This window comes from Nycticebus coucang, chromosome 18, assembly GCF_027406575.1.
Source record: "Nycticebus coucang isolate mNycCou1 chromosome 18, mNycCou1.pri, whole genome shotgun sequence".
Taxonomy (NCBI): domain Eukaryota; kingdom Metazoa; phylum Chordata; class Mammalia; order Primates; family Lorisidae; genus Nycticebus; species Nycticebus coucang.
In genome coordinates this window covers 43,842,730-43,868,394 of record NC_069797.1, presented here as the reverse complement: position 1 = coordinate 43,868,394, position 25,665 = coordinate 43,842,730, and the positions used below count along the sequence as shown (strand labels likewise).

Below are 25,665 nucleotides of genomic sequence, written 5' to 3'. Positions count from 1 at the left end.
CACTGCTGGAACAAGGATTTCTAAGTCCCATACCTTTGCCTTTCAATTTCTTTAAAGAAACCTCCAATTTCTAGCTGCCAACATCCCTGGGAAGGAGGCAAGGGTATGTGGATGTGTTAACTTCTCTGTACGTGATCTATTCATCAACTTGCTTGCTTTCAAGCCCTCTGCCTCAACCCATTCCCTACCAACCAACCCTTTCTCTCAATTCTAAGTCTCCCTCCCTTTGTACATACTGAAAAAAATCATCTTATTTGTCTTTGTATCCTTGAATATTTTGTACTTAAATTATAATCACAAGCATCCTTTAAATTTCTTTTCTTCTTTTTTATTTTTGTTCAATAGTCTAGTATGTCCAGGTTTAACCATAAAGTAATGAGAATAATTTTTAACAAATATACCAAACTTATATACTATGTAGAAACTTTTCCCTCCAAAATATTTACCTAGAAAGGTTATCTGTTTATTCTAATGATTCTGCCATTGCTAAAATCATAATGTAGAAAAATAATGTGGTTAAACCAACTGTATGAAGAGGCAATGGTCAAAGCAAACTCTGGTCTTAGTGGGTGTTTTTAAAAGGAGAATGTATTTGTGCATTGTTTGTGAAATTAATAATTAAAAGGAAAGGTTTCACTTAACAATAGCATCAAAAAGAATAAAATGCTTAGAAATAAACTTAAACAAGAATGTGAAAGATTTGTATGCTGAAAACCACAAAACACTTCTGAGGTTGGGTGCAGTGGTCATGCCTGTAATCCTAACTCTTTGGGAGGCTGAGGCAGACGAATTGCTTGAGGTCAGGAGTTTGAGACCAACCTGGGTAAAATAGTGAGACTCTGTCTCTACAAAAAAAAAAAAAAAAAAAAATTAATTAGCTGGGCATGGTGGCACATGCCTGTAATCTTAGCTATTTGAGAGGCAGAGGTGCAGGGGGATCACTTAAGCCCAGGAATTTGAAGTTACAGTGAGCTATGTTGTCATCACTGTACTCCAGCCTGGGTGTCAAAGAAAGATCTTATCTCAAAAACAAAACAAACAAAAAATCCTGCTGAAATAAATAAGATAAAAAATAAATGGAAAACATTAGGCCAGGTGTGGTGGCTCACACCTATAATCCTAAGCACTTTAGTAGGCTGAGGGAGGAGGATCACTTGAGGCCAGAGTTCAAGACCAGCCTGAGCATGAGCGAGATTCTGTCTCAACCAAAAATAGAAAAATTAGCCAGGTAGTGGTGCATATCTGTAGTCCCAAATGCTTGGGACACTAAGGCAGGAGGACTGCTGGAGCCCAGAAGTTTGAGGTTGCAGTAAGCTATGATGATGCCATAGTACTCTATCCCAGGTGACAGAGTGAAACCTTGTCTCAACAACAAAAAAGAAGAAAGAAAGAAAGACACTCTATATTCATGGATTATAAGACATAATATTGTTAAGATGTTTATACTCCCAAAGCAATCTATAGATTAGATTCAACATAATCCCTATCAAAAATCTCAGTGGCAATTTTTTTTTATAGAAATAGAAAACTTAATTCTAAAATTCATATAGAAGGAATCTCAAGGGATCCCAATTTGGAAAAAGAACAAAATCAGAAAATTCACACTGTCCGATTTCAAAACACATTACAAAGCTACAACAAAGTGTGGTACTGGCAGAAAGACAAATAGGCCAATGAATATTCAATAGAATACAGCCCAGAAGTAAACTCTCATATATATCATTAAAGGATATTCAGCAAGGATGCCAAGACCACTCAATGGAGAAAGAATCTCTTTAACAATTGGTATTAGAAAAATTAGATATCCACATGCAAAAGAATGAAGTTAAATTCTTATTCCATATACAAAAACTAACTCAAAATGGATTATGGGCCTAAATGTAAGACTTAACACTGTAACAATCCTAGAAGAAAACATAAAGGAATAACTTTGTAACACTGGACTTGGCAATGATTTATGGGATATGACACCAAAGGCACAGGCAACAAAAGAAAAAATGATAGGCTCGGCACCTGTGGCTCAAGCAGCTCAGGTGCCAGCCACATACACCTGAGCTGGCGGGTTTGAATCCAGCTCAGGCCCGCCAAACAACAATGATGGCTGCAACCAAAAAAAATAGCCAGGCATTGTGGCGGGTGGCTATAGTCCTAACTACTTGGGAGGCTGAGGCAAGAGAATCGCTTAAGCCCAGGAGTTGGTGGTTGCTGTGAGCTGTGATGCCACAGCACTCTCCCCAGGGCAACAGCTTGAGGCTCTGTCTCAAAAAAAAAAAAGAAAGAAAGAAAAAAATGATAAATAGGTCTATATCAAACTTAAAAATGTGCATCAAAGAATACTGTAAGTAGTGCTCAAAGGGAACCTACAGAATGACAGAAAACATTTCCAAATATTATCTAACAAGGGATTAATATCCAGAATTTATTTATTTTTTCTCATTAAACTTAGTTTTAACAAGTCTCAAAATTTTGTGACAGATTTCTGGTCAAGTTGTTTCCATTAAAAAGTACTGATTTTAAAAACTAATAACTTAAAACTACTAAACAAAAAGAAACAAATGGTCACAAAACATTCTTTCTAGTCTAAAGATTTTACGATGCATTGTTGTCATTAATCAGTCTTTTACTATTAAATGGCCAATTGAAACAAATAGTTCTAAGATCTTTCTTCCACCACCGATTAAAACTGGGGTGGCAGGTATTAGAGGTAACATTCATTTATTCTTCTGAGGTTTCTGGGCAGACTTGGTGACCTTGCCAGCTCCAGCAGCTCTCTGATCCACTGCTTTGATGACACCACAGTAACTGTCTGTCTCATGTCATGAACAGCAAAGCAAGCCAGAGGACAGTCTGACAAGCTCTCAACATACATGGGCTTGCCAGGAATCATATCTACAATGGTAGCATCAACAGTTTTCAAGAATTTAGGGTCATCTTCCAATATCCAGAATTTATAAAAACAAAAACAAAAAAACTCCTAGGCTGGGCATGGTGGCTCGTGCCTGTAATCCTGGCACATTGGGAGGATGAGGTAGGTGAGTTGCTTGAGCTAAGGAGTTTAAGACCATCCAGAACAAGAGCTAGACCCTGTCTCTACCAAAAACAGAAAAACTAGCCAGAAATTGCAGCGGGCACCTATAGTCTCAGTTACTAGGGAGGCTGAGGCAAGAGGACTGCTTAAGCCCAGGAGTTTGAGGTTGCAGTGAGCTATGATGCCATAGCACTCTACCCAGGGTAGTAACTGAGTGAGACTGTCTCAACAAACAAACAAACAACAATAACAAAAAAAAAAAAAAACAAAAAACCTCCTACTCAAAAATGGGTAAGGAAATTGAATATACATTTCTCCAAAGATGATATACAAATAGCTAACAAGCATACAACAAAAAGATGCTAAACATCACTAATAATCTGGAAATCCAAATCTGAACCACAATGAGATATCACCACACATTTGTGGCCACTATAAAAAAAAATAGAAAAGTCTTGGTGAGGATGTGGAGAATTTAGGATGCTTGTGTATCATTGGTAGGATTGTAAAATGGTCCAACTGCTATAGAAAACAGTATGGAGGTTCTCACAAAATTAAAAATACGGTAATCATCTGACCCAGCAATCCACTACTGATAAATATGCCAATGGAATCAGGTCCCAAAGAGATATTTGGAGCCTGGCATTGTGGTACACACTTGTAATCCTAGCTACTAGGTAGGCCAAGGCAGGAGGATTGCTTGAGCCCTAGAGTTCAAGTGCAGCCTAGTAGGCAACAAGGTAAGAGACCCCCATATCTAGAAAACCCCATTTCTAAAACAAAAACAAAATTACAGATATTTATCCACCTAAGTTCATAGCAACACTATTCACAATAGTCAAGAGGTAGAAGCAACCCAAATGTCCATCAAAAGAGGAATGGATAAACAAAATGTATTATATATACTACAAATGTAGTATATATACATACTGAATATCATTCAGTCCTAAAAAGGAAGGAAATCCTGCCGTATGCTACAACATAGATGAAAACAATATGCTCTCCGGGAGGCCAAGATGGGAGGATCACCTAAGCTCAGGAGCTAGAGATCAGCCTAACCAAGAGCGAGACTCTGTCTCTACTAAAAACAGAAAAACTAGCTGGGGGTTGTGGCAAGCGCCTGCAGTCCCAGCTACTCAGGAGGCTGAGGCAAGAGGAACTCTTGAACCCAAGAGTTTGAGGTTGCTGTGAGCTATGACGTCATGGCACTCCACCCACAGCAACAGAGTGGACTCTGTCTCCGGGAGGAGAGGGGAAGGGAGGAAATATGCCAAGTGAAATAAGCCAGCCACAAAAAAAAAAAAAAAAAAACAAAAAACAAATACTGTATGGGGTGGCGCCTGTGGCTCAGCGGGTAGGGCGCCGGTCCCATATGCCGGAGGTGGCAGGTTCAAACCCAGCCCCGGCCAAATTAAAAAAAAAAAAAAAAACAAATACTGTATGATTCCACTTTCTCAAGGTATCTGAAGTACTCAAATTCATAGAAACAGAAAATAGAATCGTGGTTACCCAGGAGATAGTGGAAGGGGTAAGTTATTGCTTAATCAGTATAGTATTTCAGATTTGCAAGAAAAAGGTTCTGGAGATCTTTTGACAATAATGGGAATATATTTAACACTTTTGAATTATATACTTAAAAATGGTAAAAAAAAAAAAAAAAAATGGGGCAGAAGCAGAGTAAGATGGTGGTTTCAAGCCCTCCAACAATAGTCCCCTCAAAGGAACATCAAATTAAACTATCCATGCAAGAAAGCACCCTCACAACAGCTGAAAAAAATCTTTTTGTTTGTTTATTTTAGCATAACACCAGGAAAAGATGCATTGAAGAGGGTAAAACGGACAGCCTCACCTTCCCCACAGCACCCCTCCCCCAACTCCAGGCAGCGCAGCATAGAGAAAAAAATCTGTTCTGGCTCAGCACCCATAGCTCAGTGGTTAGGGTGCTGGCCCAGGCCTGCTAAACAACAATGACAACTGCAACAAAAAAATAGCCAAGAGTTGTTTGTGGTGGGTACCTGTAGTCCCAGCTACTTGGGAGGCTGAGGCAAGAGAATCACTTAAGTCCAAGAGTTTGAGGTTTCTGTGAGCTATGACACCATGGCATTCTATTAAAGGCGACATAGTGAGACTCTGTCTCCAAAAAAAAAAAAAAAAAAAATCTGTTCCCTGTAGAGAGGAAGGGGAAAGTGTGTGGTGGAGGACTTTTCACTGGAACTTAGCTCTGGCCCCATCAAACTAAAACACAGAACCAGGCAGAAAACTGCAGCCCTTGATTCCAGGCCAGAGCCCACAGAGGGAACATTTAGGTCTGCCCTGGGCCAGAAGAGAATTTAACAACCTGGTGGGAAACCCACGTCCCAGCCTACTTCACCATGGGGTGATTACAGTAGCCTTGGGTCCTGAATAAATTTTAGTGGTAGGCAGGCCATTGCAACTGTGGTCCTTGGGCAAACCCCAATGCTGCACTAATCTGAGACACCCAACACAACATCAGTTGCAATGACTATGAGAGAAGACGCATCAGCTCTCAACTCTTGGCAGTGCAACATGGAAAGATAATCCTTCTGATTGAAAGAGGGACAAGAAAGCAGAGAACTTTGCTTTTGAACCTAGTACCAGCCACACTAAAGTAAAATAGCACTGGGCAGAACCCTACAATTCCAGGCCAGTCTTCCCAGATGGCATGTCTAGACTCATCCTGGGCCAAAAGGGAATCCACTACCCTGGCAGGACAGACCCAAGTCCTGGCTGGCTCCACCACCAGCTGACTAAAGTGGCCTTGGGCCCCACATAAGTATCAGTGGTAGTCAGTCTGTATAGGCAAGGGGCCTTCAGTGAGTATCAATGCTGTACCACTCTAGAGGACTATGGGCTTACAGTTGCAACCCAGAATGGTGCCAGTGGTGGCAGCCATAAGAGTATATACATCACCCCTCTCCCAACTCCAGGAAGTACAGAATGGAGAGAGACCCTCCTTCTGCTTGGGAGGAAGAGAAGAAAGAGTGCAGGGGACTTAACCTGGAAACTCCCCCTGATCAAAACTCTCCCTGGTCTCCCCCAACTGCATCAAGGATAGAGGCGTAGGAGTCTTGATAGTCAAGCCCCTTTGAATTCCTGCAAGGCCCATGGAGGAAGGATGTAGAAATAAGGCTAGACTGCAAAGACTGGAATAAATATCTAATTTTCTTTCCTTTTTTTTGTTTTTTTGGAGACAGAGTCTCAGATATATGCCACCCTCGGTAGAGTGCTATGGCATCACAGCTCATAGCAACCTCAAATTAAGAGAGTCTCTTGCCTCAGCCTCCCAAGTAGCTGGGACTACCGGCACCTGCCACGACACTTGGCTATTTTTTTGTTGCAGAGTTGTCATTGTTGTTTAGCAGGCCCTGGCTGGGTTTGAACACGCCAGCCCAGTGTATGTGGCCAGTACCCTAACCACTGAGCTACAAGTGCTGAGCCAGTATCTAATTTTCTAAAGCCCAGACATCAACAAATGTCCATAAGAATCAAGAACATCCAGGGAATCCGGGCACTGTGGGCTCATGCCTGTAATCCTAGCACTCTGAGAGGCCAATGCAGGTGGATTGCTTGAGCTCAGGAGTTCAAGACCAGCCTGAGCAACAGTGAAACCCTGTCTCTACTAAAAATAGAAAAACTAGCTGGGCATTGTGATGGGTGCCTGTAGTCCCAGTTACTTAGGAGGCTGAAGCAGGAGAATCACTTGAGCATAAGAGTTTGAGGTTGCTGTGAGCTACAATGATGCCATGGCACTCTACCCAGCCACTATTACCCAGGGCAATAGAGTGAGACTTTGTCTTAAAAAAATAAAATAAAGGGCGGCGCCTGTGGCTCAGTCGGTAAGGCGCCGGCCCCATATACCGAGGGTGGCGGGTTCAAACCCGGTCCCGGCTGAACTGCAACCAAAAAAAAAAAAAATAAAATAAAATAACATAAAAAAGAACACTCATGGAAATACAACTTCATCAAACAGACTAAATAAGGTGCCAGTGATCAATCCTGGGAGAAATATATGATTTTTCAGAAAATATATATTTTCAGACAAAATATATGATTTTTCAGAATTCAAAATGGTTGTTTTGAAGAAACTCATTTAACTTCAATGAAACACAGAGAAACAGTTCAGAAATTTATTAGTGCAATTGAACAAAAATAGAAATAATTTTTTAAAAAAAAAATCAAAAAGTCCTGGAGTTGAAAAATATAATGGGCCAACTAAGGCACTAAAAGATCTGAACGGCAGAACTGATCAAGCACAAAAAAGAACCAATGAGGCTTAATGCCTATAGCTCGTGAGTAGGGCGCCGGCCATATACACCAAGGCTGGTGGGTTTGAGCCTGGCCCAGGTCAGCTCAACGACAATGCCAATTGCAACCAAAAAATAGCCAGGCATTGTAGCATGCACCTGCAGTCCCAACTACTTGGGAGGCTGAGGCAAGAGAATTGCTTAAGCCCAAGAGTTGGAGGTTGCTGTGAGCTGTGACACCACAGCACTCTATTAAGGGTGACACAGTGATGCTGTCTCAAAAAAAAAAAAAAAGAAAGAAAAAATAAGAGGCATAGAAATCTTATTCAAAGAAATAATAACAGAAAAATTTCCAAACCTACAGAATAAAGACATAAATATCTAAAGGTCAAAGATCACAAAGCAGATTGAAGCCAAATAAGATTACCCCCAGGCCTATAATAATCAAATTCTCAAAGGTCAAGAATGAAGAGAAGACCCTAAAGGCATCAAGAGAAAACAATCAAATAATACATAAAGCGGCTCCAATACTTCTAAGCAGCTGAGAGAGTGAGATGACATATTCAAAGAACTGAAAAGGGGAAAAACAAAACAACTGCCAACCAACAATACTATACCTACCAAAGCTATGTACAAACATTAATGAGAAACAGACTTTCTGAGACAAACAAAAGCTGAGGGAATTCATCACCACCCGACCTGTCTTTCCAGAAATGCTAAAGGGAGTTCTTCAATCTGAAGGAAAAGGATCCTAATGTGAAAGAAGAAAAAATATTAGAAAAGTAAGTATACAGATAAATTTGGAATATTCTAATATTGCAATTTTGGTGTGTAAACCACTCATATCTTTAGTATGCAGATTACAAAACAAAACTATTAAAACTAATAACCACAATAATTTGTTAAGAGACAAGCAATATGAACAAATGTAAATTAAGAAATCCAGAAGTTAATAAAAGAAGGGAGATAAAGATAATATAGCTTTTAAGGTTTTTTGTTGTTGTTGTTTTGTTTTTTGAGACAGAGTCTCACTTTGTTGCCCTTGGTAGAGTGCCATGGCATCATAGCTCACAGCAAATTCAAACTCTTGCCTCAGCCTCCCAAGTAGCTGGGATTATAGGTACCCACCACAACACCCAGCTATTTTTAGAGACAAGGTCTTGCTCTGGCTCAGGCTGGTCTCGAACCCGTGAGCTCAGGCAATCCACCCACCTTGGCCTCCAAGTGCTAGGAGTACAGGCAAGAGACACCGTGCCCGGCCCAAGTTTTTTTTTTTTTCTTTCTTTACTTTGCAATCAAAGTCAAGTCTTCATCAGTTTAAAGTAACTTGTTATAACCATAAGATGTTTTTTTTTTTTTGTAGGCCTCATGGTAACTACAAAGCAAAAACCTATAAGAGATGTACTAAATATAAAAGGCAAGGAACTAAAACACACTACCAGAGAAAATCACTTACCCACAAAGAAAAACAGAAAGGAAGGAAGAGAAGAGTTGCAAAACTACAAGAGAACAAGTAACAAAATAGCAGTAGTAAGTCCTTACGTATCAATAACAACCTTTAATGTACATAGATTAATTCTCCAATTAAAAGACAGAGTGGGCTGGGCATGGTGGCTCACGCCTGTAGTCCCAGCGCTATGGGAGGCCAAGGTGGGTGGATTGCCTGAGCTCAGAGGTTCGAGACCAGTATGAGCAGTAGTGAGCCAGAGTAAGACCCCATCTCTACTAACATCAAAAATAGTGGGACAGAGCATTGCCAGAGGAAGAAGAAAATGAACAACAAAAAAGAGTACTTCAAACGAAGAAGAATGAACAAGCAAGCTGAAATAAAAAATAAAAAATACATATATAAAATTTAAAAGACAGAGTGGCTGAATAGATTACAAGAAAAACCCACCCAAGACCCAACTATATTCTGCTTACAACTTACTTCACATATAAAGACACATAGACTGTAAGTGAAGAAATGGAAAAAGATATTCCATCTTTTAATCTAAATAAGAGGTATAGCTATACTTACATCAGATAAAATAGACTTTAAGTAAAAACAATTTAAAAAAGAGAAAAGAGGCCCTTATAAAATGATAAAGGAGTCAATACAACAGGATGATATAACAATCGCAAATTTACATGCACCCAACACTGAAGGACCCAAACATAAAAACCAAATACTGACAGACCTAAAGGGAGTGATTGATTGGTACATGATAATAGTAGGGGACTTCAATACCCCACTTTCAGCAATAGACAGATCATATAGACAGAAAATCAACAAAGAAACATTTAGTTAAATGATACCCCAGAACAAATGGACCTAACAGGCATCTTCTCAACAGCACACGAAACATTCTCAAGGACAGATCATATATTAGGTTACAAAATAAATCTTAAAAAATTCTAAAAAAATAAAGTCATACAAAACATAGGCTCGGTGCCCATAGCACAGTGGTTACAGCACCAGCCACATACAGCAAGGCTGGTGGGTTCAAACCTGGCCTGGGCCAGCTGAATAACAATGACACCTGCAACAAACAACAACAAAAATAGCTGGGCATTGTGGCAGGCACCAGCAGTCCCAGCTACTTGGGAGGCTGAGGCAAGAGAATCGCTTAAGCCCAAGAGTTTGAGGTTGCTGTGAGCTGTGACGCCATGGCACTCTACCAAGGGTGACACAGTGACACTATCTCAAAAAATAAATAAATAAATAAAATAAAACCATACCAAATATAAATTTCCCGGCTACAGTACAATGAAATTGAAATCAATACAGAAGGAACTTTGGAAACTGTTAAAATACATGAAAATTAAACAACATGCTTATAACAGCCAATAGGTATCTATGAAGAAACTGAAAAGAAAATTTAAAAATTCCTTGAGACAAATGAAAATAAAACTACAACATACCAAAGCCTATGGAATATAGCAAAAGCAGTCCTACGAGGGAACTGTATAGCAACAAATATCTAAATCAAAAAGGTAGAAAGATCTCAAACAACCTAACATTCTACCTTAAGGAATTAGAAAACCAAGAGGAATCTAAACTTAAAATAAGTAGAAGAAAAGAAACAATAAACATCAGAGAAGAAATAGACACTAAAAAAAGAAAAAAACCCCAAGATCAACAAAACAAAGAGCTGGTTTTCTTAAAAGATAAACACAATGGACAAACCTTTAGCTACACTAAGAAGAAAAAGAAAAAAATTCAAGGATGAAATAGGAGACATTGGCTCGGTGCCTGCGGCTCAAGTGGCTAAGGTGCCAGCCACATACACCTGAGCTGGCGGGTTCAAACCCAGCGTGGGTCCACCAAACAATGACAGCTGCAACCAAAAAAATAGCTAGGCATTGTGGCGGATGCCTGTAGTCCCAACTACTTGGGAGGCGGGGGCAGAAGAATCGCTTGAGCCCAGGATTTGGAGGTTGCTGTGAGCTATGATGCCACAGCACTATACCCAGGGTGACAGCTTGAGGCTCTGTCTCAAAAAAAAAAAAAAAAGGCTCGGCGCCTGTGGCTCAAGTGGCTCTCAAGCAGCTAAGGTGCCAGCCACATACACCCGAGCTGGCGGGTTCAAATCCAGCCTGGGCCTGCCAAACAACAATGATGGCTGCAACCAAAAAATAGCCGGGCATTTCGGCAGGCACCTGTAATCCCAGCTACTTGGGAGGCAGAGGCAGGAGAATCGCTTGGGCCCAGGAATTGGAGGTTGCTGTGAGCTGTGATGCCATAGCACTCTACCCAGGGCGACAGCTTGAGGCTCTGTCTCAAAAAAAAAATAAAAAATAAAATAAAATAAGAAAGAAAAAAAATAGGAGACATTTATAACTGATACTACAGAAATATAAAGAACTGTAAGAGACTATTATGCACAATTTGTATACCAATAAATTGGAAAGCCTAGAAGAAATAAATTCTTGGACACATAATATTTATCAAGATTGAATCATGAAATAGAAAATCTTAAAAGACCAATAATGGATAATGAGATCAAAAATATAATACGAAGTCTTCCAGTAAGCCCAGGGCACGATGGCTTTACTGCTGACTTCTATCAAACATTTGAAGAAAAAATAATACTAATTCTATGCAAACTATTTTCAAAAAACGAAGGGGAGGGACTATTTCCAAACTCATTCTATGAGGCTAGCATTACCCTGATATCAAAACCAGACAAAGACACACAAAAAAAAACTACAGGCCAATATCCCTGATGAGCATAGATGCAAAAATCTTCAACAAAATACTAACAAACTGAATTCAACAACACATTAAAAAGATCATTCTCTATGATCAAGTGAGATTCATCCAGGGATGCAAGGACGGTTCAGCATACACAAATTAATAAATATGATATATTAATGGAATCAAAGTAAAAACCTATTATGATTTCAATAGATGCTGAAAACATCGTTTGATAAGGTCTTTCTCCACTCATTCCTCTCTCTGAAATGTATTTTCCCTTTGTGTCATTCTGTATAGTTTCCTTCTGCACTTTTCACTTTGTATAGCTTCTTTTCTCTTTCCTGTGTGTATGGGGGGGAAATGAGTGCTTTATGATAAAAAAACCCTCAACAAACTGGGAGGAACAGAAGGAACACACCTTAACATAATAAAGGCCCACAGGTAACATCACACTGAATAAAGTTGAAAGCTTTTCCTCTAAGATCTGGAACAAGACAAGAATGCCCATTTTCATCACTTTTTTTCCAACACAGCAGTGGAAATTATAGCCAGAGCAATTAGGCAAGAGGAAGAAATAGAGGCAGCCAAATTAGAAAGAAGGAATTCAAATTGTCCCTGTTTACAAATAACATGATCATATATATAGAAAACCCTAAAGAGTCTACCAAAAAACTGTCAGAACTACTAAGTGAATTTAGTAAAGTTGCAGATACAAAATCAAAATACAAAAGTTAATGTTTCTACATGCTAACAGCAAACTATGTGGAAAAAAATCAAGAAAGCAATTCCATTTACAATAGATACCAAAAAAATTAAATGCCTAGAAATAAACTTAACCAAGGAGGTAAAAGATCTCTACAAAGACAACTATAAAACACTGATGAAAGAAACTAAAGCAAGAACACAAGTAAATGGAAAGATTTCCCATCCTCACAAACTGGAAGAATATTGTTAATGTGCCCATATTACCCAAACTGATGGGGACTGCTTTTAATCTGATCTCCCTATCAAAAAGCCAATGACATTCAACAGAAACAGAAAAAGAATTCTTAAAATTCATATGGAAATGTAAAATGTACTGAATTGCTGAAACAATCTTGAGCAAAAAGAACAAAGTTGGAGGTATCACCTGATGAAATCACCTACCTGATTTCAAAATACACTATAAAGCTACAGTAACCAAAATAGTATGTTACTGGCATAAAACAGATACATAAACCAAGAAAATAGAATAGAACCCTGAAGTAAATCCAAGCATTTACGGCCAACTGATTTTCAACAAAGGTAACAAGAACACATGGTGGGGAAAGGACAGTATCTTCAATAAATGATGCTGGAAAAATTGGATATCCACATGGAGAAAAGTGAAATTAGACCTACCAATCTCTCACCATATTCAAAAATCAACTTTAGGGCAGCCCCTGTGGCTCAGTGAGTAGGGCGCTGGCCCCATATACCAAGGGTGGTGGGTTCAAACCCACCCCGGCCAAACTGCAACAAAAAAATAGCCAGGCGTTGTGACGGGTGCCTATAGTGCCAGCTACTCAGAAGGCTGAGGCAAGAGAATCACCTAAGCCCAAGAGCTGGAGGTTGCTGTGACCTGTGATACCACAGCACTCTACCAAGGGTGACAAGGTAAGACTCTGTCTCTAAAAAAAACAAAAAACAAAAATCAACTCTAATTGAATTAAAGATTTATAAAATATAAGAGCCAAAACCATGCAATTACTAGAAGAAAACACAGAAGAAATCCTGTGTCATGAAATTGGACCTTTAGAATAAGACCCCAAAGCACAAGGAACACAGAAATGAACAAACAAGATTATGTCAAACTAAAAATCTTTTAAGAGACAACTTGCAGAATAGAGGAAAGTATTTGTAGACCATGTGTCTGACAAGAGGTTAAAATAAAGAACATATAAAGAACTCACACAACTCAACAGCAAAAAAAAAAAACCTGATTAAAAAATAGACAAAAGAGGCTAGGGATACTAGCTTACACCTGTAATCCCAGCACTTTAGAAGTCCAAGGTAGGAGGATGGTTTGTGGCTTGAAGCCAGGAGTCCAAGACCAGCCTGGACAACAGAACAGGCCTGAATCTTTATAGTAAATTAAACAACAACAACAAAATTAACTCAGACATGGAGACATGTAGTCTCAGCTACTTGAGAGACTAAAACAGGAAGATCCCTTGAGCCCACAAGAAAAACAATCCAATTCATAGAGGCATACTTTACAGAATCTTTATAATATGCTCAGGATAGTATCTTTAATGTCCATCTAATTTTCTCCTCTCACAATCTGAGTACATTCCCTCTTGTCCTATAGTGTGCTAATAGAGAGTAAGTACATCTACAATTACAGTCTTTGGCGTCTGAAGATAGTTACTAAATCACTATCTTTCCCTTCTCAAGTTAAATAATCTAAATTCCTTTCCTTTTCCTTATACTTTCAATAATTTTGAAAGCTCAAATTCTCACACACAATATTAGGAAAGCATTACATACTTTATAATTATTAATATAGTTAAATTACAGCTATGTGTAAAAATTGCAATGTGACAGGTATAATATAATTATGAATAACATACAAAGACCCACAAAAACTGTCATTGATATATTTCGAAACCGTGGGTCTTCTTCATTCTATAGCACAATAATCCTTACCGGGGGACTTTCCTTGTTGTGAGTTGCTTCTTCGCTCTCTGTATCTGGCTGGAGTGGATAAACCTGTATCTTTACTAGCCTTGCTAGCAGCAGGCCCAATTTCTGAAATGAGGAATCCCATCTGTTCTGAAGGCAAGATATTCTCAGGTGGATTGGTCTGGCATTTTATACTGGCATCCACCTAAAATATTAAGCACACTTATTATTTTGGTATTTCCCCAAAATATTTACTAAAAGTTAAGATATTTTATCAAGGGAGTTGTATTACAGAAACACAACCTAACAAAGAAACTTGTAAAGCTTTTCATCCTTATGAATGATACTACCTTTGCTATTTAAATATTCAGTAGTAAATACATTTCCCCATACACAAACCACTGAAAATGTATATGGAGCCGAAATATTTATTTATGATCAGGGGAAGATGTACTATGAGCCTTTCTTTTTTTAATTTATAAAAGTAAGATATTTTAATTAGGATTTGTTAATATCACTGTCTTTTTTTCACTCTAGCTTAAGTTTCATCAGAATTCCCTTGCTGTTTGATATTGGAATGGCCATAGGTATAATCCTGTTAAATGGTGTCAGTGGGCCATGGACACTTTATTCTACTAATTTTGCATTCTTTGTCTTACAAAGGCACTGGAAATTCTATAAGCTTCAGCCTCTATACAGTATGCCTAATTTATAAGATACAAGTTTCTTTCTTGGAGTTTCTAAATTTTCTTTGGAATGTCAAATCCCTTTGTCAAAGTGGCTAGCTTCTAAAACACTCTCTTTCTTTACTTATTTTCAAATAAAACCATATAAAGAAATAAAGTTAAAAGTTAAAAACAAAACTGTCAAGATATACAGTATTTGCTAATGAAAAGTTACTGTGTGTGTGAATGTAGTTTTAAGATACAAAATAGTTCAAATGTAGCTATGAAGGAACAAAGACAAATTTTGTGCTCTTTCTATAGGCATATTCATAAAACATAATGGGCCTATCTTTTGTCTACTGAATTTACAATATTATCTTAATATGTAATCTACTGGGTCGAATAGTCAGGCTCAAAAAGGACAATGAATTAATAGAAAACTTAAGAAATTTGAATCTAAAGTTGGACCTAAAAAAGGCTGTCAAAAAAAAAAAAAAAAAGCTGCCAAAAGTTATCTTGGGAATCTCTAATAATGAGGAGATTTTCAGCTCCATTAAATTAAAAAAAGAAAATCCAAAATGAAAAAAATATATATGAATCAGGCTAAGATCGAGGAAAAATATAAAAGTAGAAAATACTTAATTTGCAAAATGTGATTTTAGTTTAAATGTACCTTTGATGAATTATTCTTACTAAGTATTAAGAACCAAAGTTTTAAAAAAACAAAAAGAACCAAAGTTTGTTCATCTTCTGGTCATAAATTAGCAATAATAAAGGAATTAGCCTCTTCCTTCAAAATATGTCTCTCAAACTAGAGGCAGACTTCTACTTTAGGAATGTAGACATTAGTAAGGAAATTCGAACACAAAATACAAGGTGGAGCGGAATAATGCTATATAGTAAAGTAAGAAAATACCTCCAACCATCTCCTTACTTTCATTCTACAAATGGCTAGGAAATTCCTCATAATATCTTGCAAATAAATCATCTCTCAAGGGCAACGGAATTATATCAGACAAGTATACTCAAGTCCATTCAAATTAAGATAGAATGCAAAAACTCAAGAAATGTTTTTTAACATGACAATAAGTTTTATACCACAGTGCTCAACCGGATTACCTCTCTACAGGTTGATTTCAGATTATAACATAGGGAGAGGATGCCTGGGGGTAAGTTAACTTCTTCTTTCTGAATCTTTTGTGCAAAACTACTGGGACATGATCTTCTGGAAAGTGTAAAAACTGGTGCTAAGCCCAAATAAAATCTGGACAAATTCTCTACTAGAATAATCTTTAGCAAGAAGCTCTAGGTACTCTGAGCTTTATTAGGATTTTTTTCTTTTCTTCTTTTACCTGGTGTGTGCTGAACGGTAGCCCTTCCTGCACAAATACTACTGAAGACGGAGATGGATTATGACTTAGCTGCTCCTTCAGTTTGACATGAGCTTGTTGGATGGCTGTAGATTCCTGCATTGTGTTATTTTCAACAGGCTGAGCTGTGTGAATGGTATAGATGTACTCCGGTGATTGTGGTAGAGAGCAGGTAATTGCTTGTTCTGTTCCGACCACAAAAGATGTAATATCTGAGCCTACAGGAGTAAGTGGTTCCAGTTGGCTAGCCTGACTTGTGGAAGATGGATTGCTGTTGTTCGAATTAGCTAAGATGTGTTGGCCTCTGTTGGACTGAGATGTTGGGCACTGATTCTCAACAGGCTCCACCTTTACCATCTCCAATTTAGGGGAGGAATGCAACTCATCCACTATCTGAAAAACAGCCTCTAGGTTTACTTCTGTCTTTTTATTTTCATCAGTAGCACTGCAGGGCCAATTAGAAGGCAGAAATTCAACTGGATAAGAGGATTGCATTGGAGGATTCTGGGGAAAGAAAAGAATACAATTGTTTGGATAGAAAATCAAATATAAGATTGGGGGAAAGCAACAGCATTCAGGGTGATGAATGCTAAACATAAATATACTGTTAAACTTAAAGCTCATCAAGAAAATCTGAATCCTAATTTACTTTTCAGCAATGGTAACTTCAAATCTACTGTTAAGATTTAATTGGCATCTATTATATGTGAACCACACTATGCTAAGTTTTATACTGGAATGGACCAATAATTATCAGGATTGGACTATACAACACCAAAAAGCTATAATAGCCAATACCTGTTTGCTGTCTATATACCAAATTCTTTCATAAAGGTTGTTGGACAAAAATATCATATCACTTGTAAGTATCATGTACTGTTTTAGAAAACCACTAAGGAAATGTCAAACACAAGATGCTCACAAGTCCACCAATACTTCTATAGCTTCAGATGGAGGTACTGATATTCTGTTCCAAATGATCTGGGAAAAAATGGATGGAATATCGACTATCCTTTGGTTCCTGGAATTGTATATTTTTAATAATAAAGCAATAGAAAATAAAAATAACTGTTGCTTTTAGACATATATCTTTAAGATATATTCTTTTACATATAGGCACAGATAAGCATTCAATACATGCTTGGTAACAAAGACCAAAAGCTGTTAACATAAAATAGGAAGAATAATGATTAAATAAACATGTAATGAGGGTGGTGCCTATGGCTCAGTGAGTAAGGCGCTGGCCCCATATACCTAGGGTGGCGGGTTCAGACCCGGCCCTGGCCAAAGTGCAAACAAAAAATAGCCAGGCGTTGTGGCAGGCGCCTGCAGTCCCAGCTGCTCGGGAGGCTGAGGCAAGAGAATCGCCTAAGCCCAGGAGTTGGAGGTTGCTGCGAGCTGTGACGCCACGGCTCTCTACCAAGGGTGACAAAGCGAGACTCTGTCTCTAAAAACAAAAAAACATGTAATGAATTGCTATTGCCAAATGCAAAGTTTTGCATAGAGTAGGTATTTTTTTTTGAAACAGAGTCTCACTTAATAGCTGGGCGTTGTGGTAGGTGCCTGTAGTCCCAGCTGGTTGAGAGGTTGAGGCAAGAGAATCGTTTAAGTCCAAGGGTTTGAGGTTGCTGTGAGCTGTAACGCCATGGCACTCTAACCAGGGCAGCATAGTAAGACTTTGTCTCAAAATAAATAAATAAATAAATAAATAAAAATACCCCCAAAAAAACCAAAAAGAAAAAAAAAACAGAGTCTCACTTAGTCACTCTTCGTAGAATGCTATGGCATCTTAGCTCACAGCAATCTCAAACTCATGGGTTCAAGTGATTCTCTTGCCTCAGTCTCTCAGGTAGCTGGGACCATAGGCACCCGCCACAGCACCCAGCTATTTTTTAGAGATGGGCATCTCGCTCTTGCTTAGGTTGGTCTCGAACTTGTGAGCTCAGGCAATCCACCCGCATCAACCTTCCAAGTGCTGGGATTACAGGGTTGAGCCACCGCACCCGGCAGAGCAGGCATTTAATAAATGTTCGTTGATTATCTCAGATTATAAACATAAAATACGGAAGAGTTATGATTAAATAAAACAGTGGGTTGATGTTGCCAAATGTACTACAAAGATCATGTCAATGATTTTTAGAAGGCCCTAATGCCAAATAATGTAAATTCAAATGGTCTAAGGTAGGCACGAAGCTACTATGGCCAAAAGTGCCATATACTGAGTTCTTACTATGTCCCAAGCACATGTCAAGCACTTTGTATAACATTATTCCATTTTACCCTCACAGAAGCCCTCTGAAAAATAATAATCTCCATTTCTAAATGACAAAACTGAGTTTCAGAGAAACTTTATAATTTACCCAAAGTCGCAATGAAAAACTGACAGAGCAGGGTTTTAAGCCTAGGTTTGCCTGACTAAAGAGCTTTTGCTCATAACCAATACACACTCTCTCCAATTCCTATCGTCCAACCCACTTATTGCATTTTCAGGATGAAATCTGAAATACTCTCCCTTTTCCTATTTTTAAATTTTATGTGCGCTTATCTCTATTTTCCTATAATGAACATGTATTACCTCTGTAATAAGAAATAGTCTTTACAAAAATGTTTTATATTATGTATTTTTTTTTTCTTTTGAGACAGAGTCTCACTCAGTCACCCTGGGGTTGAATACTGTGGTGTCATAGCTCACAGGAACCTCAAACTCCTGGGCTCCAGCGATCCTCGTCTCAGCCATCCAAGTAGCTAGGACTACAGACGCCCACCACAATGCCCAGCTAATTTTCCTAATTTTAGTAGAGGCGGGGTCTCACTTTTGCTAAAGCTCATCTGGAACTCCTGAGCTCAGTCAGTCCACCCACGGTGGCTTTTGAGAGTGCTAGGGTTATGTATGCGAGCCACCGTGCCCTGCTTAAATTATCTATTTAAAACATAAACATAGGGCCAGGCACGCCTGTAATCCTAGCACATTGAGAGGCTGAGATGAGTGGATCACTTGAGCTCAGGAGTTCAAGACCAGCCTGAGTAAGAGTGAGACCCCTAAAAATAGAAGAAACTAGCCGAGTGTGGTGGCTCATGTCTGTACTCCCAGATATTGGGGAGGCTGAAGCAAGAGGATTGCTCAAGCATAAGAGTTTGAGGTTGCTGTGAGCTCTGACACTACAGCACTCTACCCAGGAAGACAGACTGGGACTCTATCAAAAAAGTAAAAATAAAAAATAAAAAATGAACATAGTCAAAATATAAACACTGACACATCTCTCCAGTATGATCCAGAGGAGAGAATGCCTAGATCTACAAACAAGAACATTTAACTATCGGATAGGTATGTCCCTCCAGTGAAGATGAATAGATTGGGATATAAGGCTGATGTTATCCAGGAAAAAAGGCCAGATAAATTCCCTTGGTCTGATTCTATTCTCTTCAAACAACAGTCTGATTATAATTTGACTTCCCTACATAAATTTTCTAAAAAAAAAAAAAAAATGTTCTTTTGCCCCTAGTAAGATATTCTCTTAAGAACTGAAGCTATGTTGGCTACATGATTATCCAAGGCAAACACACAGTTGCCATCTTCAGCAAGTATAAAAATACAAAGCATGTAATTTAATCTTATTCTAGAAATAGCAGTATAAAGCATTTAAATCATGCTGGCACAGTGGCTGACGCCTATAATCTCAGCACTCTGGAAGCTCAAACAGGTGGATTGCTTGAGCTCACAGGTTTGAGACCAGCCTGAGCAAAAGCAAGACCCCGCCTCCAAAAATAGCCAGGCATTGTGGTGGGCGCCTGTAGTCCCAGTTAGTTGGGAGGCTGAGGCAACAGGATTGCTTGAGCCCAAGAGTTTGAGGCTGCTGTAACCTATGACGCCACAGCACTCTACTTAGGGTGACAAAGTGACACTCTGTCTCAAAAAAAAAAAACAAAAAGAAAAAACATTTAAATCAAAGCAACAGTATCCTAAGAAATAATAATAAGATATTTGAAGTATAGGTTGAGCATTCCTAATCCAAAAATCTGAAATCCAAAAGAGTTTCAGATTTTGGAGCATTGAATACTGACAGGAGATTACAAGCAGAAAATTCCACTCATAAATACTAACATAAACTGTTTCATGGACAAAGCATAAGATATATATGAAACATTAGTAAATTTTGTGTTCACACTTGGATCCCCAAGTAAGGGGATCCCCTAATAAGATAACTCATTAGATATATGTAAATATTCTAAAATCTGAAATCCAAAACAATTTTGGTGCCAAGCATTTCAGAGAAGGGATGCTCAACTGGTATGATGCTTCAAAATGCAGGCAAAGGATGAAGGGAGCCACCACTTAAATTTCTCATTTATAACATCATCCTTTCTTTCCTTTTAAAACATCTAATTATCTGTGCCACCTTGGAAGAATGTCATCTGGTGACATATACTTTTAGAGTTTATCTGGTATTCATTTCACAATGGAATTCTAGAATAGTACAATTTAAAATAACTTTCAAAAATGATGGAAATGTTCTGTATCTTCACTGTACAATTTGATAGCCACATGCCAAATGAAACTATTGAGAATTTAAAATGTGGTTACTTTAACTAAGAAATGAATTTCATTTATTTTTAGAGACACTTTATTGCCCTCAGTAGAGTGCTGTGGTGTCACAGCTCACAGCAACCTCCAACTTCTGAGTTTAGGCAATTCTCTTGCCTCAGGCTCCTGAGTAGCTGGGACCACAGGCACCCACCAGAACGCCCAGCTATTTTTTTGTTGTAGTTTGGCCGGGGCTGGGTTCGAAACCGCCACCCTTGGTATATGGGGCCAGTGCCCTACCCACTGAGCCACAGGCGCCACCCTAAGAAATAAATTCTAAATTTTATTTTATTTTAATTCACTTAAGTAACCACATGAGACTACTAAGCACTTGAAATGTGCCCAGTGTGACTTGGGAATGAATTTTCAAATTTCATTTAATTTTAAGTAATTTAAATAGCCACATGTGGCTAGTGGCTAACATATTAAACAGAAATGGCCTAAAAGAATCCTCAGACATCATTTATATTAATTTCTTATTTTTTAGAATTGATAAAACTTAGTTTATTAATCACAGCTTACCTGTGACCATTCATTAATATAAAATTACACTTTGAAATTTTGCAAGGCCCATACAGCGTGGCTACTGTTCATGAATCTTACCTGGAAGTAGTTGCAGTGTGCGTAGGAAGAGGCAGTGGGAGTGACGCAACTACTTAGAGCATCCATATGGGTAGAAGGAGAACAGCACTGTAGCACAGCTGGAACAAATTCAAACACAGAAGAGCCATCAACCAAAATGAGTCTCAGCATCCAGGATGTGCCCTCTTTCAACCTGGAAAGAACTGCGAATTTGAAGAATTGCCTTTCTGTCTCTAATAAAATGATATTTAGGGCGGCGCCTGTGGCTCAGTGAGTAGGGCACCGGCCCCATATACTGAGGGTGGCGGGTTCAAACCCAGCCCCGGCCAAACTGCAACAAAAAAATAGCCGGGCGTTGTGGCGGGCGCCTGTAGTCCCAGCTACTCGGGAGGCTGAGGCAAGCGAATCGCCTAAGCCCAGGAGTTGGAGGTTGCTGTGAGCTGTGTGACGCCACGGCACTCTACCAAGGGCAATAAAGTGAAACTCTGTCTCTACAAAAAAAAAAAAAAATGATATTTAGTCCAATTAGGTGCTATTATTTATTGAAAACTGATTTTAAAAGCCTTTAAAAGGGTCATGTCTACTTTTATAAGTGATTTCTTTAGCACAGAAACATTTTTTTACTTTCCTAATCAAACATTTATTCTTACTGAAAGTAATTTCTTCTTATTGAAATATCAGAATATACTTGAAATTCCAAATAATTGTTTTAATTATTTTAACCTAATCAATTGGGGACAGTATTTTAAAAGAATAAGTGTATTCTCCAAATGTTCTGCCATTAAACAATGCATCCAGAAGAAATACACATAAAATGTTTTCATCATTTAGACAAGAATTTAAGAATGCAGATCCTAGAGCCAGACTGCCTGGCTTTGGAGCCCAGCTCTACCATTTAATAGCTGTGCAAATTTGAGCATGGTTAATCTCTTCGGGCTTCCATTTCTATATCCTACTAAGATAGCGATAATTACAGAACCTATCTAATATGGCGCTTGTGAGGAATGAATGAACTAATATCCACAAAGAATGTAATGGCAGAGAATAAACAACCAAGAAATGTTAGGTGTTATTATTTTAACTAAAGAAATGCATCTTCCGGGCGGCACCTGTGGCTCAGTCGGTAAGGTGCTGGCCCCATATGCTGAGGGTGGCGGGTTCAAACCCAGCCCCGGCTGAACTGCAACAAAAAAATAGCCGGGCATTGTGGTGGGCACCTGTAGCCCCAGCTACTCAGGAGGCTGAGGCAAGAGAATCGCTTAATCCCAGGAGTTGGAGGTTGCTGTGAGTTGTGTGATGCCATGGCACTCTACCGAGGGCCATAAAGTGAAACTGTGTCTCTACAAAAAAAAAAAAAAAAAGAAATGCATTTTCCAAATTTTTCCTCCATAGTTAGTTCATGGAAAGACTGAACTCTTTGCACTGGGATAGCTGCACTTACAGATATGGTCTTAATAGGTTGAGTATCCCCTTTTCTAGTCAGAGAGATTCTCTAGTATGAATGATAATCTGTTATAACATCACAATTTTGGGTTAAACAGACAATGATATATAATGAGTGCCTACCATGTTCCAGGCACAGTAGCAAATACTTTAAATATATCACTTTTACAAAATAAGCGAACTAAAATAAAGCTCAGCAATATTAATTCATAAAGTTGGCAGTGACAGAGACAGTAATCCAACTCTAAAGCACAAGTTGTATACCACAATACTTCCCCTAACTGTTCCTTCTTCCTGAAATATAGTATTTTAATTTTACTAGAACTCCACTTATTGAATATCTTTAAAGGTGTCTTTATAATAGGGACACCTATTATAAAATTTCCCTTTTTATGTCTATATTTTTATTTTGAGTATGTTAATAAAAGTACTAAATAATCCCATTCCTTAATATTTGAAAGGAAATTAGCCTAAGAATTGTAAAAAATTAACTGAAATGCTCCCCTATTTCTTCATTATTGACTATTGATTTTTAAAATACCAGAAGGCATACTAGAATAAACATTTTCTCACTGTGTCATGTGCAATTCAAGGCATTACATTTGCACATAGAAAACTGAAAACAATGTAAAGAATTCCAGTTCAGATACAAAGGTTGATATTTTCTGAATATGATTTTTTTAAAAATTTCAGTGACTAAAAAAAGCCATACATTGCTAAGATTGCCTCATAAAATTCAAGCTATTGTCACTTTCAACACAGGTTAGGTCAACAGATTCTTAAATTTGATCCCTTGGAGGTTATTCAAATACATAATTGAAATGTTTTAGATTTGAATTTGATTTGAGGTATTTGAAAGCAAAGATACCCTGGGAAATTAACTGACTCCAAATAGCTACACACCGGGCAGAGTCTGCACGGTTTGCTGAAACCAAAAAACATAAACTTTTTTTGTTAGAGTTAGAACCGTTATGGAAAACTCAGCCCCCTAGCGGCAAGACAAGACTGAGGCGCTGCAGATTCATTCCACTAAGAGTACCAAAGAGCAGTGTTTCATTACAAATAAATCAATGAAAGGTGTTAGCTTTATTTTTCTGATATATCTATGTTCTGACTTCACCATTTACACATTTTGAATAGCTGTTAAAATTTACTTTAAAATAAATTCTCATAAAAATTAAGAACATGCAACAGAGAACATATTAATCTATATTTGATAGCTGATTTTGTCTTAGGAAACAGCAAAATAGTAAATATTCTTTTTTTTTTTTTTTTTTTTTTGTAGAGACAGAGTTTATTGCCCTCGGTAGAGTGCCACGGCGTTACAGCTCACAGCAACCTCTAGCTCCCGGGCTTAGGCAATTCTCTTCCCTCAGCCTCCCGAGTAGCTGGAACTACATGCCCCCACCACAATGCCCAGCTTTTTTTTTGTTGCAGTTTGGCCAGGGTCGGGTTTGGACCCGCCACCAACGGTATATGGGGCTGGCGCCCTACCTACTGAGCCACAGGCGCCACCCAAAATAGTCAATGTTCTTTAAAGTGTCTAGCAATAAATGGTAGTAAGAGGCCAGGCCTATTGGCTCATGCCTGTAATCCTAGCACTCGTGGAGGCCAAGGTGGGTGGATAGCTTGAGCTCACGAGTTCAAGACCAACCTGAGCAAAAGTGAGACCTCATCTCCAATAAAATAGAAAAAACTGAGGCAAGAGGATCACTTGAGCCCAAGAGTTGGAGGTTGCTGTGAGCTATGATGCCACAGCACTCTATGCAGGGGCAATAGCTTGAGACTGTCTCAAAAAAAAAAAAAAGGAAATAAGAAAGGTACTTTATGAAGAAAAGGAGACTAACAGACTATAATCAAAAAAAATTCCTCAATGGCATTAGTAAGGAAATAGCCTTACTTTGTACATAGTTCCTTTCTACTTTGTATGTAGTCAACAAAATAGAACAAAGGAAAGTATTAGTAAGTTTAATGAGTATGAAAATCTAAGTATAGAAATATAAATACATGCTTACTATATGATAAGCTACTGTGCATGTGCATTATGAAGGCACCAACATTTATAAAACTGAGTTCATCACTATGTTCTAAGACACATTCATCTGCATAAAGATACTTTTCAATTTTTAGTGTCTTACTTAAGAAAGACATTAGGCATTAAACTGCATGTAGAAGCTGGGCACAGTGGCTCACACCTGTACTCCCAGCAACTCAGGAGGCTGAGGCAAGAGGATTGCTTGAGACTAGAAGTTTGAGACCAGCCTGGGTAATACAATGAAACTCCATCAATAAAAAATATTTTTTAAATTAGCAAGGAGTGGAGGCATGTACCTGTAGTTCCAGTGATCCTCCTACCCTCTAGGGAGGGTGAGGTGGGAGGACCACTTGAAGCCAAGAATTTGAAGCTGTAAGGAGCTATAATCATGCCACTATACTCCAGCTTGAGGGATACATTGAGACCTCATCTCTTTAAAAAAAAAAAAAAAAAAGGAAGAAACTTTAATAAATTGCATGCAGAAGTAAAACCTGTAAATAATGAACAAAATTTGATTTCAGATATAAATATGACTTGAAAACGTTTTTAAAAAAAAAAAAAGTAGGAAGAGTCCTCAAAGAACTCAAATTAGACCTCCCATTTGACCCCATAATCCCACACTTATCCAGAAGAAAAAAAATCATTTTATCATAATGACATTTGCACTAGAACGTTTATCATAGCTCAATTTACAATTGACAAGATGTAGAAACAACCTAAGTGTCCATCAACTCAGGAATGGATTAACAAACTGTGGTATATATACACCATGGAATACTATTCAGCCATAAAAAGATGGTGACTTTACATCTTTTGCATTAATCTGGATGGAGCTGAAATACATTCTTCTTAGTAAAGTATCCCAAGAATGG

At 38.3% G+C, this 25,665-nt stretch overlaps 1 protein-coding gene across 1 annotated transcript in view; it reads right to left on the bottom strand.

Moving 5' to 3' along the window:
• The window catches only part of HSF5 (heat shock transcription factor 5), a 59,409-nt gene that overhangs the window by 18,366 nt on the left and 15,378 nt on the right, over positions 1-25,665 (bottom strand). The window contains exons 3-5 of the mRNA XM_053569115.1: positions 21,337-21,434; positions 16,134-16,655; positions 14,141-14,321 (exon numbers count right to left, since the gene is read on the bottom strand). Coding sequence (XP_053425090.1) covers positions 14,141-14,321; positions 16,134-16,655; positions 21,337-21,434 — 801 coding nt within the window. The remainder of the gene's footprint in view (positions 1-14,140; positions 14,322-16,133; positions 16,656-21,336; positions 21,435-25,665) is intronic.